Source organism: Hipposideros armiger, unplaced genomic scaffold (assembly GCF_001890085.2).
Source record: "Hipposideros armiger isolate ML-2016 unplaced genomic scaffold, ASM189008v1 scaffold_43, whole genome shotgun sequence".
In the NCBI taxonomy this organism is placed as follows: domain Eukaryota; kingdom Metazoa; phylum Chordata; class Mammalia; order Chiroptera; family Hipposideridae; genus Hipposideros; species Hipposideros armiger.
This window is the reverse complement of record NW_017731393.1, coordinates 4,001,187-4,016,111: the sequence shown is the minus strand read 5'-3', so window position 1 is coordinate 4,016,111 and position 14,925 is coordinate 4,001,187. Positions and strand designations below refer to the sequence as shown.

The 14,925-nt window shown below is 60.6% G+C and overlaps 1 protein-coding gene across 7 annotated transcripts in view; it reads right to left on the bottom strand.

Annotated features, from left to right (window-relative positions):
* The window catches only part of BEGAIN (brain enriched guanylate kinase associated), a 29,965-nt gene that overhangs the window by 2,645 nt on the left and 12,395 nt on the right, over positions 1 to 14,925 (bottom strand). For 3 of the 7 annotated variants that reach the window (XM_019639149.1, XM_019639151.1, XM_019639150.1), the window contains exons 3-7: positions 9,727 to 9,816; positions 5,164 to 5,325; positions 3,740 to 3,806; positions 2,884 to 2,991; positions 438 to 521 (exon numbers count right to left, since the gene is read on the bottom strand). In XM_019639149.1, the coding sequence (XP_019494694.1) occupies positions 438 to 521; positions 2,884 to 2,991; positions 3,740 to 3,806; positions 5,164 to 5,325; positions 9,727 to 9,816 (511 nt within the window). The remainder of the gene's footprint in view (positions 1 to 437; positions 522 to 2,883; positions 2,992 to 3,739; positions 3,807 to 5,163; positions 5,326 to 9,726; positions 9,817 to 14,925) is intronic. The other 4 variants (XM_019639155.1, XM_019639154.1, XM_019639153.1 and 1 more) reach the window with 2 other exon arrangements.

Genomic DNA, 14,925 nt, shown 5'->3' with positions numbered 1-14,925 from the left:
TGGCACCAGAGAGCCCTGTGGCCTTGGCCACGTCACTCCCGCGTGAAGCCAGTTCTCGTCTCTGAAACGGGCACTGTCAGTAATTGTGCCCAAACCAAACCATAGGGTTTCTGTGAGGTTCACAGAGGATCACTGCCTCATTCACTCTGCAGATGGGGGGCTTGGGACAGCAACAAGCAGCAGCCCCCAGAGGACGCTGAGGGGGATGGGCACACTGCCCAGGCTGAGTGAGGAGGGGTACATGGGGGCGCCCTGCCACCATAGCTCAGAAAGGCCAGGATGCTGCAGGAGTGTGTGTGTGTGGGTGGGGGCAGGGACGCAGGCTTGCCCAGCCTCTGTCCCTCAAGGGTGGGGAGTGGCCTTGTGGTGGAACCTGTACAAAAGGAGCCCTGAGTGGTCCTGGGGGGCGGGCCTGGCTGGGGCGGGGCTCACGTTACCTCGGACACCTTATGGACCCTGCCGTAGGTCTGGCTGCTCTGCAGCAGCTGGGCCGCCAGATTGCAGTCCTTCCTATAGAGCTCCTAAAAGACAAGAGAAGGCGTTTGGCGCAGGTCGCCCCTCGCCAAGGTCCCTGCCGCCCTGACTGGCGCCTGATGGCCAACACCGAAACCGGTGGGCAGAGCCAGCTATGCAGTTGGCAAGACAACTCAGCTCTCGCCTGCAGAATGGGGGCCTCGGCTCTGATCTGGAGCTGCTGGTGGATGGACGGGCCCTGCCAGGCAGTCCTCCTGCTTCCTCAGGTGGGAACTCCCACCAGGTGCGGGCCGTGGCAGAAGGGCCCCCGATGGCCCCAGGCGTGGAGACCCAAAGACAACTGCAAAGACAACTCAGTGGAGAGTGCTGGGACAGGAATGAGCATGCCACCCCACATCTCCGACTCGCCACTCACCCCCATTCTCAGAGTGTGGCCTGGGCAGTGGGGGTGGCTGCAGGGCTGGGCCAGGGTCAGGGCAAGTGGGGGCAGAGGGCCTGTGTGACCCCAGGTCCAGGGTGGGACCAGCTCAGCTTCTGAGCTGAAAACAGATGCAAACAGTAGGAATCAGGGGGTTTGGTTTCATCTTTGGAAAATCTCTGTTGCATGTGCCTGTGGCTGGGCCTTTCATTCCTGCCCCCCACCCAGGGACCCTTCACAGTGAGGGCTCTGACAGTGAGGAGTCTGGGGTCCACTGAAGGGCCCAGCTCCCCCAGGACCAGTGTCCTGCAGCTCAGGCAAGCTGTTGAAGGCATGGGTACCCCTGTGTTCCCCCCACCCTGGTCCCAGAGGCTCCCTCACCTCCACCTTCTTTGCTGAGGCTGGTACCCCAACTTGGCCTGCACAGTGGAGGGAACCTGTGTCCCCAGACCTCTCAACACCTCCTTGGGCCTCCTGGGAAGGGCACAGTTGGCTGAGAGCTGAGAACTGGCCCCCCTCATGAGGTCCCAGACAAGTTGCCCCTGGCATCAGAGGGCTGTGAGCACTGGCTGACCAGCCCAGGTCTGCCGTTGAGTTAACAGACTTCTGAGAGCCACCCTGTCCTGGAGCCGGCCTTCTCACCTGCGTGCATGCCACGTGGATGCTGACCTCTGCCCTAAATCCCAGGCCCTCACGTCCATGGCCGTCACAGCATCTCCACTCGGATGTCAGTGCGACTGCTGACCCCAACGCCTGCCATCCCCACTCCTGCTCTTCCCCAGGAAGTGGCGCAACCCATGGCTTTCTCTCACAGCCCACATCCAAAATCTCCATCAGTCCTGCTGCTTCCATCTTCAGAACAGAATCGGAACCTGGGTCCTTCTGCTCACCCCCATGGCTGCTTTTCCGCTCCGCCACCATCGACTTTCACCCAGATTGTTGCCATAGCCTCCGCCTTGATCTTCCCGCTCCCACTCGCATCCCTACTATGTGTTCGCACAGAGCAGTCATGAGAGCCCAGTAAAAGTGGGAGTACAGTCAGGTTACCCCTCTGTCCAAGAACCTTCAATGGCTCCCTATTTCACTCAGAATAAAACTCAGATTCCTATAGGAGCCTGTACAGGGAGTCCTCCCATTATCCTTCTGACCTCAGACCCTGCCCCTGCCCCCTCCAAGAGTCCACTGGTGTCTTCGCTGTTCCTCCAATCATCCAGGCCCACCTTTGCCACTGTGGGTCTCTCGGGCCGGAAGGAACACTCGTCCCCGGATATGCTGTGGGGTGAGGCTAGCTCCCTCACCTCTGTCAGGTCTCGGCTCCAACAGCCTCTTCCAGAAGCTCCCTACTGAAATTTGCCAACCCTGCAACTGCCAACTCCCTGGCACCACTGCCTGCATTATTTTTCTCTGCAGCGTGTAGCACTTCTAACACACTACAGAGTTTGCGTCTTTCTCTTGTTTACTGTCTGTCTTCCCCACTCAAGATGTAAACTCCACGTGGGCAGAGACGTTTTTTTGCCTGTGTTGTTCACACTATATTCTCAGAGCCCAGGGTCTGGCAAAGAACAGACACTAATTACTGAATTTGTGGTCAGCTGTCAGGAGTCCATGAAGGGCAGCTGGGCCCATCTCACGGGGGCCCTTGAAATCAGGCCCCATGGGCAGCCACGTGGCTCTGATGCCCACTGGGACTGACGAAGCCAGGAGTCCTGAGTGGCCACACTCTAGCCCTGAGGTCAGGAAGCCCTGCCTTGAATGAGATAATATGGCCCAGTATCCCCCACCTCAAGTCCTGTTCCCTTCCAGCAAAGGGTCTTCCAGGATGCCCCCAGCAGTATCTCTGGTGAGGCTGCCCTGTCATTCCCGAATGCCTGGGCACACCTTGAGGCCCTGACCACCCGGTCCATCCACCTGCACCTGTGCCAGTCCCTTGAGCCTGGGGGCTGCAGCACCTGGGCCTGGGCCCCTCAGGGCCAGGATAGCCCAACACTCACATTGTCCTCCGACAGCTTGTCGATGGTCACCTTGGCCTCCAGCAGGTGGCTGTTGAGGGCGACAATCTCATGGCTCAGCGCTCGCTTTTCTTCCTCATAGTGCTGGCCCTGGGGCAGTGGAAGAAGGCAGCGGTCAGCCAAGGCCTGGGGCTTAAGCCCAGTTGTTCCATCAGGGCTCCCCTGTGCCCTCTTGCAGCAGATAATGACGAGGTGCTTGGAGGGCCATGGGACGCAGGGGTAAGAGCACAGATGGACCCAGGTTCAAATCCTAGTCCACCACTGACAAGCCAGACAGCCTGGGGCAAGTCGCTGCCTCCCGGAGCCTCAGTTTCTCATCTGCACCATGCCAGGGTAACGTCGTGCCTCCCAGGAGTCTGGGGTAAGGGCTGAGTGCGGATGGCTTACACTCAGCATGAGGTCTGGCCCATCTCACTGGATAGATTGGGAAACTGAGGCTCAGAAAGTAAAGGACTGTATCCAGGGTCCTAAGCAGAGCCATGAGAGGCACAGTTGGGGCTCGAACCCAGTGCAGGCCTCTGTCCTCCCAGGCCTGCGTCTCTAGACTGATGCTGAGCTGGGGTCACCATCCCCAGCACGTGTCCTCTCTCCCACAGCCCTGCTTACACAGGTCAGGTGCTCAGGACTCACTGGCTCTGAACCCTACACCTCACTCATCCTGGAGCACCCTCCCATTAAGTATAGTCAGGGTGGGACTGGCCCAGTCCCGGGGGTCAGGACTCCACAAGAGCAAGGGAGTAACAGCTAGGCCGATGGCTTCCCACCACGGTTTCAAAGTTGGGGGCCTTGGGGTGGGGGTGCTGGGTGGGGCCACGGGGCATCGGGTGGTGGCCCTCACCATGCGGTACAGCTTGTCCTCCAGCTCCTGGTTGATCCTCTGCAGGGCCATGTAGTTGCTCTGAATCCTGGAACAGGAGGCAGTGTGGCCACTGCTGTGCCAGGCCTGGCCCTCCCCTGACCCCCACAGCCACACCACCTGCCAAGCAGGGCGGGGCTGGATGAAAGCCCCCAAGCCTGGCCTCCAGCCCCACCCTGTCTAACTGCTCCACTGCACACAGCAGGAAACACCTGATCAAAGCTAACTTGTTCCAGGGCTTTCCTGGGCCAGGGTCAAGGACCCTGGAGACAAGACAGGAAAGCCTGTCATTCACAGGTCACTGACAGTCTCACTCCGGGCCAGTTTACTCACATTTTACACACAGTTCTTAGAAGCCTGGTGAAGGTGTTTATATTCAATAGCAGATTAGCAGGGAAGAGGCCTAAGACTGACTGTGCGATGGGCCCCGGGGTGAGGGCGGGCGATACGGTGGATAAGATAGGTTCCCCGGAGGAAGGGGGACAGTAGAGGCGAGAGCTGGGTGGGAATCAGGTGCTCTGTGCTTCCACTGCTGCCACGGAGTGAGTGTGACGGTGAAGGAGCTTGGGACAGTGACAATCCTCTTGACAACCTGTGTCTAATGTTACTGCCCCCCCATAGGGAAACTGAGGCTAGATGTGCTTAAAACAGTATGTGGCAGAGCCGGGACCGTCACCAAGGCCTGACTGCATGGCCCAAGCTTGGTTCCCTATGATTCGATGGTGACATTCAGAAAGCCCAGAAGGACGGGGCCATTCATGGGGGGACAAACAGCCCCTCTGGCAAATCCTGTTTGGGGGCAGCACCAGCCACAATACTCTGTAAATATTTAAAACAAAAACAAACCGAGCCAAGAGCAAAGTTTGCATTCTTCCTAAAGGAAAGCTGGAAAGAGTAATATTTTTTAGAAACATATCCATCTTAAAGATGCAGAACAGTGCTTTTAGAAAAGTTTTGTTTTTAAGGGAGTAATTACGCAGGGAGCCCACACCTCACCAGGCACTTCACATACTGCCGTGCTGCCCAAGGAAGCTGTCCTTAAGCTCTGGTTCATCTCCAGGGCTAGGTATCGCTTTTGCCATCAGGGACCCAAGGGGCAGTGGTGGGGCCCTGGTGGAGCAGTCGGGGTCTGGAGACAGCCGCCTCTGTGTCATGCCGCTACCCCACCAAATCAATATGAAAGAAGGAATGAGCAGGGGATGGGGAGGTGGCTGGAAGGAGCCTGTCCCTGGCAGTGGACACGCCCGGCTTCAGATCTTGGTTCAGTTGCTCTTGGCACAACGTGAGCTTGACCTCACTGAGCCCTGGACTTCGCATCTGTGCATGGAGTCACCGGCTCTGGTGGGCGGCAGATCTGAGCCCCGCCCCACTCCGGCCCCGCCCCTCCCACGGCCCCGCCCCCTGACCTGCGCAGCTTCTCCGTGACCTTCTCCAGCTCCTCCTGCGCGCGCCTCAGCTCGATCTCCAGGTAGTGGCGCGTGGAGTCAAACTCGGTTTCGAGCTTCTCGAGCTTGTGCGTGGTGTAGGACAGCCGCTTGCGCAGCTCGCCCTTCTGTTCCTGCAGTGCGCTGCAACGACACGCGGCGGCAGGCCGGGCCGCGGCGCTGAGCGCGGGGGAAACTGAGGCCCGTGCGGGCCAGCCGGGCGCGCCGTGGGTGCGCACCATGTGCGCCCGGCCGCATTAACACACGCACGCACGCGCGCACATACACATTCCCCCCCCTCCTTTCCTCCCTCCCTCCCGCCCTGGTTGCGGGTGCGGGGGCTGCACTCGAGGCATGTGGCCCCCAGGGACTCTGACTCTGTGCCCATCTAGCCCAGGTGGTTCCTCTGCCTCCAGCAGCGCCCGGTCCGAAGTAAATCCCTGCGGGCTCACCTCGGGGAAGAACGGTGTTGATCCCAGAACCTGGCGAGTGTTTGGGGCGGCTTAAAAGACTCCAGTTTAGAGTGCCCATTCGTACCTAGGCTCTGGAGCCGACTTCCAGATGGTACAGCTTATAGGGCCCCCACTTTTGTTCCTCCACAGTGTTGCGTGGGGACGCTAAGGCCCAGTGATGGCAGTGCCATGCCCTAGATCAGGCCTCCCGTCCCCAAATTGGCTGTGTGGCCCTGGCAGACTGTTACCTCTGGGCCAGGGAGAGGATGGGTCGCGATGCCCTATGCCCAGGAAGCGTCCAACTAACTCTCCACACAGCATCAAACACTCAGCAAAACCCAGGCCAGCTCACATGCCCCTTCCTCCAGGAAGGCTTCCAGGGCCCCAGGCCTAGCTCTTGAAGCTCCATTTTCCCCACAGACTGGGCTCTTCTAGGACCCTAGGACAATGAGCCCAATGCTCAGGAAACAGACACTGTATAATCTGCCCTCTGACCCTCATGCCATGAGTTCACTTGAGCTGTGGTTGGACACAAGGCAGGAGGGGCAGGTGGGGCAGTGACCAGTCCCCTCCAGAGCAGAGCGTGCAGGTCCTCCTCAGCAGGCACTGCTGTGATGCGCCTTCTCTGTCTGAGCACACAGTGGGGCAGCAGGCTGCTTTAACAGTAGGGCTGGGCGGAAGGAGTCCTGTAGGGAAGGGGGGCTGCTGTGTGATGGTAACGGGGACCAGGGGAGCTCTGCTGGGCCTCAGAGACACGTGGAGCTAAGATTCAAGCTGCTGTTCAGTGCTCCGGGTGTGACTTTCGCTCGTCACCCCCTGCACTGCAGTGACAAGCCCAGTGTGGTGCAGGTGAATTCCAGCCTGGCATCTCTGGGTGGGCAGAGGGGCTGCTGTCACACAGACCTGGCTGCCGGTCCCGCCGTGCACCCCCAGGCTGCCTGCTGTCCACCTGAGCCTCAGCTCCCCACTAGGAAGTGGAAACAGCCCCTATCTTCCCCAATGGACACAAAGCCTTGGCTCCAAGAAAGCTTCCGCACACAGAAGTGCCCAGGGGACCATCCAGTGCCAACGCCCATTTGGATGCTAAATTCTGGTGGGTTTGCTGTGGGGCCAGGACAAAGGGGGTGGACAGTGCCCGCTCCAGACCATGGGGCAGGAGCACGAAGGAAGTCCCCGGGCATCCCACTGGAATCCTGGGGTGGGGCAGGGCCTGGGACCCTCGCCTCTACCTGATACGCTGTGGGACCTTGGACAAGAGCGTGTTCTCAGGAACCCCCAGGCCCAAACCTGAGGGAGGGGTATGGAGTTAGGGAGGCTTCCTCCAGCATCCGGGGCAGAGCTATCTTCAGTCTTGGGCCCTGTGTGTAAACCAGCCGCGTTGCCACGGGCACACACCCAGCAAAGCTCCATTAAGTATTCTTGGATTCCTGCCCAGGTCTATATTTTTTTAAATAAATAAAATAAAGAGTTGCTTACGTTTTGAGAACCTCAGAGATGGGCAGGGCAGGTCCTCCTAAGAGTCAGTCTCCAAGGAGGATGCCCAGAGGCAGAGCACCCTCGGCTACCCACATATGTCTACCCCGCCTCCTCCAGGCAGCATGCCTGGCTGCCCCTCTCTCGGCATCCTGCAACTACAGATCCCAGACTGCCCTGGGCCAGGCCTTTCTCCCCACCAATAGGGTGTGGAGCTTCCTTGGGGCTCTCCCATGTCATCCAGGTTCCCCTGCAGGCACAGAGGTGGGGGTGGGGCAGCAGCCCCTGAAGTCTGTCATTTCCCCGGGAACTTCAGGTCTATGCAACCCTTGGTCACGTGCACAGGTGGGATCTGCACCCTCCCTCGGGAAGAGCTGAGGGTATTGTCTATCCACCCATGTGGCCACCTGAGTCCTCCCTCCTCCTCTCGCCACACTCCCGGGCCATCACCGACCAGCCTCTGGACCCTGGTTTTTCTGAGGCCTGCACTGCCAGCTCACTATGACCCTCTCATGCCAACCCTGCCCCATCCTGGGGGCCCAGTATTCATGGGGTGCCCTACAGCACCCCCACCCCACCTCCTAAGAGCCAGCCACCTTTCCTCCCCAACCTTGGCCACCCACCCGCAGCCACAGCTCGGGCACTGCCATCATGCACACTACCCACTCCTCAAGTGACCCAGCCATGTCACCCTACAGTGCATCCACTGTCCCCCTCTTTCCTCCCCCTCCTGCGGGCCCCATCCTCTTCCCAGCACCTCCCAGCAGTTTGCTGCCCGCCCCACACAGCCTGCAGTCTCAGGGGAGACGGACGAAAAGGGAACGTGTTCGTCAACGAGGCAAGTGCTGGAGGGAAGTATGAGAGGGCTGTGGGGTGGGTTCCGGGCAGGGCTGGGACCCGCGAGGGGCCCCGGGGCCCAGACGTCCCACTCCAGAGGCGACTAGCTTCATGGAGCCTGCCTGTCTGAGCCTCAGTTTACCCTTGGCCTATGGATGACTTTCCAGACATACTGGGCGGTTCTATCCCACCAACCAACCGTCCAATGCTAGTCCCACCCTCCCTGACCCCTCACACTCACCCACCCCAAGTTGCACCCTGGCCAGTCTAGGCTGGCAGCACCCCAGCTCCTGACTCCGCCCTCTCCCGGCCCCCTGCCTGCTTGCTGCAGGGCCTGGACCAGGGCCCTGGACACGCCCTTCGAGACCCTCAGTCACAGCCAACACCCAGGCTGGCTTGCCCCGCGTCCCCTGGGTGTCGCCCGTCTATGCCACCCCGGTTCTGTCATCTGCAGACCCCTTGACCTTGCCCAGGCTGGTCCCCAGGGCCTGGTTTGCACCCCCGCCCCTCCCTGCACACGTCCAACCCCACATGGACCCTCCCAGGCCCCCGTCTCCAGCCCGGGCCCCTCTCTGGGCTCCACTCCCCCAGGTCCAGCTGCCCACCAGCCTCTCCACCTGACGGCCCACAAGCCCGTCACACTCAGGGTATCCAACACTGACGGCTGTCTTCCCTCTGAACTCCCCGTCCCCAGGGAGCGCATGGCTACCCTCAGTCTCCAGTCAGACCATGGAGGTCCTTGGCGACCCCTCCTTGCCCCGTGCTCCTCACCAAGTCCTGGGGTTCAACTTCTCAGAAGCTTTGGGCATGTCCCCTCCTTGGCCTGGTCCAGGGAGGGCCCTGGGCTTGACACTCGGGTCTGTGGTCACCTGGGTGGTCACCATCCCTTCTAGCGCCCTCCTTCCCAAGGGCACTAACCTGAGCCCTGCCTAGCCTCAGCTTGTCTCCATGTCTGTAAAACAGGGTTGTGTGCCCTCACACATGGGGGTACCCACACTCGGGGAGCAGGGCTGTCACATGGTCCCTGCACCACACTGGGCCATTAGAACCCCCGGGAGATGAGGCCAGAGGTAGGCACTGTGGGGGCTTCTAGGCCGCTGGGAAACCGGAGGATTGCACAGCCCGGGGCTCAGCAGCTCTGCCCCCGTCTGCACTCCCAGGTGTGGAGTTGGCTCTGCAGCTCTGGCATCTGGAGACAGACCCGAAGATGCACGGCGAGAGTGTGGAGGTCCTTCAGATCGGACCAGCCAGTGCTACGCTCCCCAGACCAGGGCCACCCTTCTGGGTGGGGGGCTTGGAAAGCCTCAGGTGGCAACCTGGTGAGGTCACTTCACTTCTCCTGAGTCCTGGTGAATTAAAGCAGAATCTGAACCTAACCTGACATGGGGGGCGTGTGTGGTGGGTGGATGGGTGCCCCTCGGTTGCCCCCTTGCTTATGGGAAGCCCGGAAGCGCTTTCCTGCCTCACAGGGAACAGTGATGAGCTCACTTGGCCCAGAGCGGGGCCTCAAGGTATCCTCTCCTGGCCACTCAGGGGACGCCTGAGCCCGAGGACAGCGCCCTTGGCACGGACCGCGGTGGGGGGGACACGGGTTTTGGGGGCACAAGGGCCGCGCCTCTGAGAAAGGGTGGCACAGAAAGCAGCAGCAAGGATGTGCTGGTGCTGACCCCCTTCCCTCTCTGGGCCTCCCCATCTGTCTGGGGGAGTTGACGCAGACACCGGATGGATGCTTGGGACAGATGCAGAGACACCAAGGAGCCGGGGGAGACAACAGGTATGTTACCTGTCCCAGAGCGAGGGCGAGGACCTGGCCAGTCGGCCCTGGAGGACGCGGGGCTGCCCAAGGCAGGAGGGCACCCAGGGGCTGCGCAGCCTGTGGGCGAAGAGGACAGAGCTGCTCAGAGCTGGGGCGGGGGCCATGCCGGGCCCCCCATGGGCACACATCACAGAGATGGGGAATACCCCCACCCAGCAGGAAAACACCTGTGCAAGGTGGCTGGGCGAGGGTGTAGGAGCTGGGCTGGGGGTGCTCCCAGCCTGTGTACCTGCCACCTTGGCTGGCTGGTCCCCAGAGTCTGAGCTCATTGATGGCACTGAGTCCCACCAGTGGCAGGGTTACCTGCCTGATGTCCTGTTTCTCTGCAGGCCTGCATCCGCCACTGCAGCCTCAGAGGAGAGTCGTGGGGGGACAGGCTCACCCAGCTCTGGGTTCCCGTTTAGCTACTGCTCCTTGTGTGCAGGCCCGACTGGTCAGAGACCCCCGGAGGCAAGGAGTATGGAGGGACAGTGTGACCCCAGCCCCCGATCTCTGCCAGGAGGCTGTGATGGGCTGATGTGTATGGATAGTTGGAGTGGGGGCTCCTGGAGGTTGTGGGACCTAGAGGATGTTAGGGGTCCAGGGCAGGGCCTACTTCACCCTCCCTGGGACCCCTTCTCACCCTGCGTTGCCTGTGGCCTGTCAGGGTGGGCGGTGGGTGGGACGGAGGGGGTCAGAAGCAGAGTGGACAGACATGGAAAGGGACGCAGGCCTGCGTGGCAGTACCATGGCGCCACCCTGCTGGGGGCAACAGGATGTGAGCCCCCGGGGTAATCCCTTTCCTGCTGGCTCTCCAGGACCCTCCACAGCTTCGCTGGCCCCCAGGAAACATGAGGAGAGGAGGGGCTTCCAAAGAACGTTAAAGACATGAGCACACGTGCGTTAGGAGAAAGAGCGGTACAATCCCGCTGAAAAATAACTGCCACAGACAGCCACAGAAAACAATGGAAGGACAAAAATATTACGCCCAGGGGGTGGGATTCCGGCTAAACCAAAACTTTTCTTTTATGTTTTTCTGGTTTTGTTGTAATTGCCACAGTGAGGATGAAAGAAAAACAAAAAATGTTTACTAAGGATCAAATTTTGGTCCAAAAAAAGAGAAAGCGCTGCAGTGTGGATTTGACAGGCTGAGGGGCACAACAGGGCAAGTCTCAGCCTGGACTGCGAGCTGTGCCATCACGGCTTTCGTAAGCCCCACTTTCCTCATCTGTAAAATGGGCCGCCCTGCCCACAGGGCACCAGCGTGTTTTGAGAGGAGAGTAGACTGCCTCCCACTCGGATTCCCCGGCCTCAGGCTATCAGCAGGGTCAGTGATTGCCCTTGAGGGAGCCAGCAAGACAGAGCCTTGGGCCTGGGGATGACCAGTATCAGTGTCACCCCTAGCTGGGCACACGAAGCCACATTCCCGCTCTTGCTAGTAAAAGGGCTGGTAAAAGTGACTGCTGGGCAGACAATGGACAGAAGGTAGGCCTGGGTCTTTGGGGGTGGGCACTCAGTGCCAGGTGCATCTCCTGCCTCATCTCAGTCTGGGAGGCAGGCCACCATCATCCCCATCGTGCGGATGGCTGAGGCCACCTGTGGCTGCCCTCTGACCTAGTCCAGCCATGCTGGACCACACCCCAACTGCCACACACCTGCCGGAAGGCAGAACGACAGGATGTCTTGCTCTCAAGCCAGCCAGGCCCCCTTTTTCCTTCCCCTGCTGAAAAGGACCACTGGCCTCTTCATTCCTTTCCGAGTCCCCCCCAAATGTGGCCACACTCACATCCATCCTTCAAGCCATTATCCATGCTGTTCCCTACACCCGGGAGGCCCTTGCCTTTCTCTGAGTCCCCAGATCCCCTCCTTGCTGTGAGGCTCAGCTCAAATGCCACCTCTTCCAGGAAGTCTTTCTTGGTTCCTCTTTGCCGAAGGTCCCTCTCCTTCCTCATCTTTCCCCGTCAGTCCCAGACTACCTCCTGCGGCCCCTCTATCACATGTGGCTACCTGGGGTCCTGGCCTGGGCTGTCTGCCCTCCGCGGTCCCCTCGATGCATATGGCACCAAGCTGGGCATGGGGAGGAAGGGCACATGAGTTCAGGGGGCTCTGGGGTGCAGGAGGAAATCCTTCTATGCTCCCCGGTGTTGACAAGGTGACTGGGGGCAGAAGTGCCCCCTAGCAGGTCAGCAGGTCCCATCCCTGCTGGACTCCGGCGATGGGGTGGGGCTGGGTGGGAGGCCTCAGCGGGACTAGAGGAGTCACTGACCCAGCTCTCAGATCCAAGAGCGGTGCCACAGTCAGCCAAGGGCGTGCATCCCTGTGGCACAGCCCCCGGGCACAGCCTGCCATCGCCTGGGCTCCCAGGGCTCAGGCGCCAGCCCCACAGTCATGCTCCAGCAGTGCCAAATTGCTGTCATTCCCCACATGCGGCAGGCAGCTTCTCATCTCGGTGACTTTGTCCCCGTGTCCCCTCTGCCAGGATCGCACTCACTGCCCTCCTGCTCCAGGTTAACTCCCCCCGAACCCAGTGCCCAGTGGGGGGACCTTGACACCCCATCCTCCCAGCCTGCCCTGGGTGGGGATCAATTACTGTCCCTTCATCAGTGAGCCTTACAAGGGCTGAGTCACTGCTCTGTTTACGGTGCCCGGGGCCCCCGCTCCACCCTTGTCCCTGCACTCCAATGTCCCCCCAGCAGCCAGATGGCCTGTTACTCAACTGAGTCAGACCTGCCCCTCCTCTGGTCAAAATCCCCCACGACTCCTCACCACAGGTCCCGAGACCCACTGCCGCCCCAGCTCGCCCTATGCTGGCACCCCTCACTCACCCTGAGCCCCTCCCTTGCCACCTCAGGGCCTTTGTCCTTGCTGCTCTCTCAGCAGCGCCCGGTCCCCACTCCAGGCTCTTTCATAGGCCTGCCCCTCCTCCCCCGTCAGGCCCTGCCCCTGGGACAGCCTGTTCTCATCACCCAGGGGGCAACGCGGGGCGGTTACCTGCCTGCCCTTACATGGGGACCGGCCTTCTTCCCGACACCGTGTGTGGGCCCAGGGCTGGGTCCCTGCAGAACCACCTCTGCCCTCTACGCCACTTGGGGACCATTCCTGAGTCTGCCTGCAGAAGGCCACGGCAGGAAGATAATCCCTGTGGGAACTCAGTGCCCCTCCCCACCAAGACCCTCACATGCCACCACTTTCCTGTGTGTCTCAGGAGAGTCTTTCTCTACTCCCCTTGACCTTGATCATCGCTGATTCCATCCTTCATGTCCCATCAGGAGCCCACTCTGGACCTTTCCCGAGGGGCAGGTGGATGTGGTCAACTCACACCCCCGGCACCTTCCTTCCCAGAGTCCACCCTGCCCCAGGCACAGGCCCAAACCTGCTCATCCAGTCTCAGACCACCCTGTTAGGGAGGTGTGCACCACCCCATTTTACAGATGAGGAAACTGAGGTTCATGGAGATCAAGGAACGGGGCCCCTATGACGGCACATGGCCCAGTTGGGGTTCAACGCTGGGTCAACTGTTCTGCGCGTTGAGATGACAGATCTTAGTGCAAACCGTAGCGCTTTATACTTCTCACGGAACCGTCTCCCACACGGCGCAGTCAGATGAGGCACAGCCATCATCTCCCTGTGAGGCCGACCACAGCCAGCTTGACGGAGGCAGAGGCTGGAGCCTAAGAGGTGACGTGACCTGCGCTGGGTCAAGGGCACCGGGGATTGCGGTCCCACAGGACAGCCCATTCTGTTTCTTGTTGGGCCCTTGAGCTGCTCCTTGAAGAAAAACAGTGCCCGACACTCGGCTGGCGTGGCTCTGCGACTCAGACATGCCCTACAAGCCCCTGGACACCCCCCAGCTGACCTGTACAGCAGCGTCACCAGCAACCCCACGTACACGGACATGGGGACTCTGGATACAGCCACCACGGCCGCCAGGCTGTGGTGCAACCCTCCTGGGGGAGATCGTGTAGGGGCATGCATGTGTGTGCATCTTTGTAAGCATGTGTGCTGGCAGAGGGGGCTGTCACAGTGCTGACGTGGGGGTCTGCAGCCAGGAGGGTCACCCACTCAAGCCTGGACAACCCAACAGGGGTGCAGGGAGTCCTCGAACCCGACGTCTGCCCAGGTCCTGCTCTCCTCTGGCCCGCTGACCAAGGTCATCCAGTGGAGCCATCCCCCTTCCCCTCCCTGTGGCCCTGGGTGACATGACTGCTTCGCTGCTCCTTCCTGCCCAGAGATAGGAGACTGGAGACGCTGCAGGAAACGCCTCATCTCGCCTCATCTTATCAGGCAGCTGCAGCCCTGCTCCTGAGGCCCCCTCTCTCCGCCAAGGCAGAACCACATGCTGGGAGCTGGTGGCGCTGTGGCCTGGTGAGCCCTCGGCGGGTGGGCAGACCCAGGGGTGCCCAGGGCTGAGGCAAAGCAAAGCAACCTGGAAAAGTGGACAGAGCAGTTGCAGTCACCCCTGGGCCTTTGCATACACGGCCTCTCCTGCTCAGCACATGTCCTTCCCTGCTCTTTGGTTCACTCCATTCGCCTCTTCCGGGAAGCCCTCCCTGACCTTCCACTGGGTCAGAGCCCTCTGTTCTCTCCCCACCCAGCCTTACACTGCAGGGGGTGCTCCCTGGGTACAGGGGCTGTGCCTGCTCCTCCTCATGGTCCCAGCGCCTGATGCAGGGCCGAGCATGTGACAGGGCCTGATGGTCATGTGCTGGAGGTGTCCAAGGCCTCTGGGCAGCCTCTGTCAGGAAACGCCCATCTGAGAAGGACTGGGGACCCTGGCCCCCGGAGAGGAACAGAGATAAACATCAGCGCTCTGGGGGTCTGAGGAGGGAGGTGGGAGCAGAGCCACCCGGGACAGTGGGCCTCAGGGCCTGTGTATTTCTCAACGCCCACTCTCAGCAGGTCACAGCCCGCCGCTGACCACACTGGTCCTCATCAGACCTGGGCTGCAGAGAACCTGGGCCCAGAGCAGCCATGTGACTTGAAGTGTCATGTGTGAGTCAGGGCAGGCCAAACCCAGGGTTCCACAGCCCCCAGCTTGGGGCTCTGGCAATACCTCTCAGCCACAAGGGCCTGTGGAGAGGGACAGATGACATGCTGGCCTCCAGAGCCCAGGGCTGGGAGCGGGGACTGTCAGGGGCAGGGAGCCTGACCACCAACACTTAGTGAAAAAATGACTGGCGGGGTGGG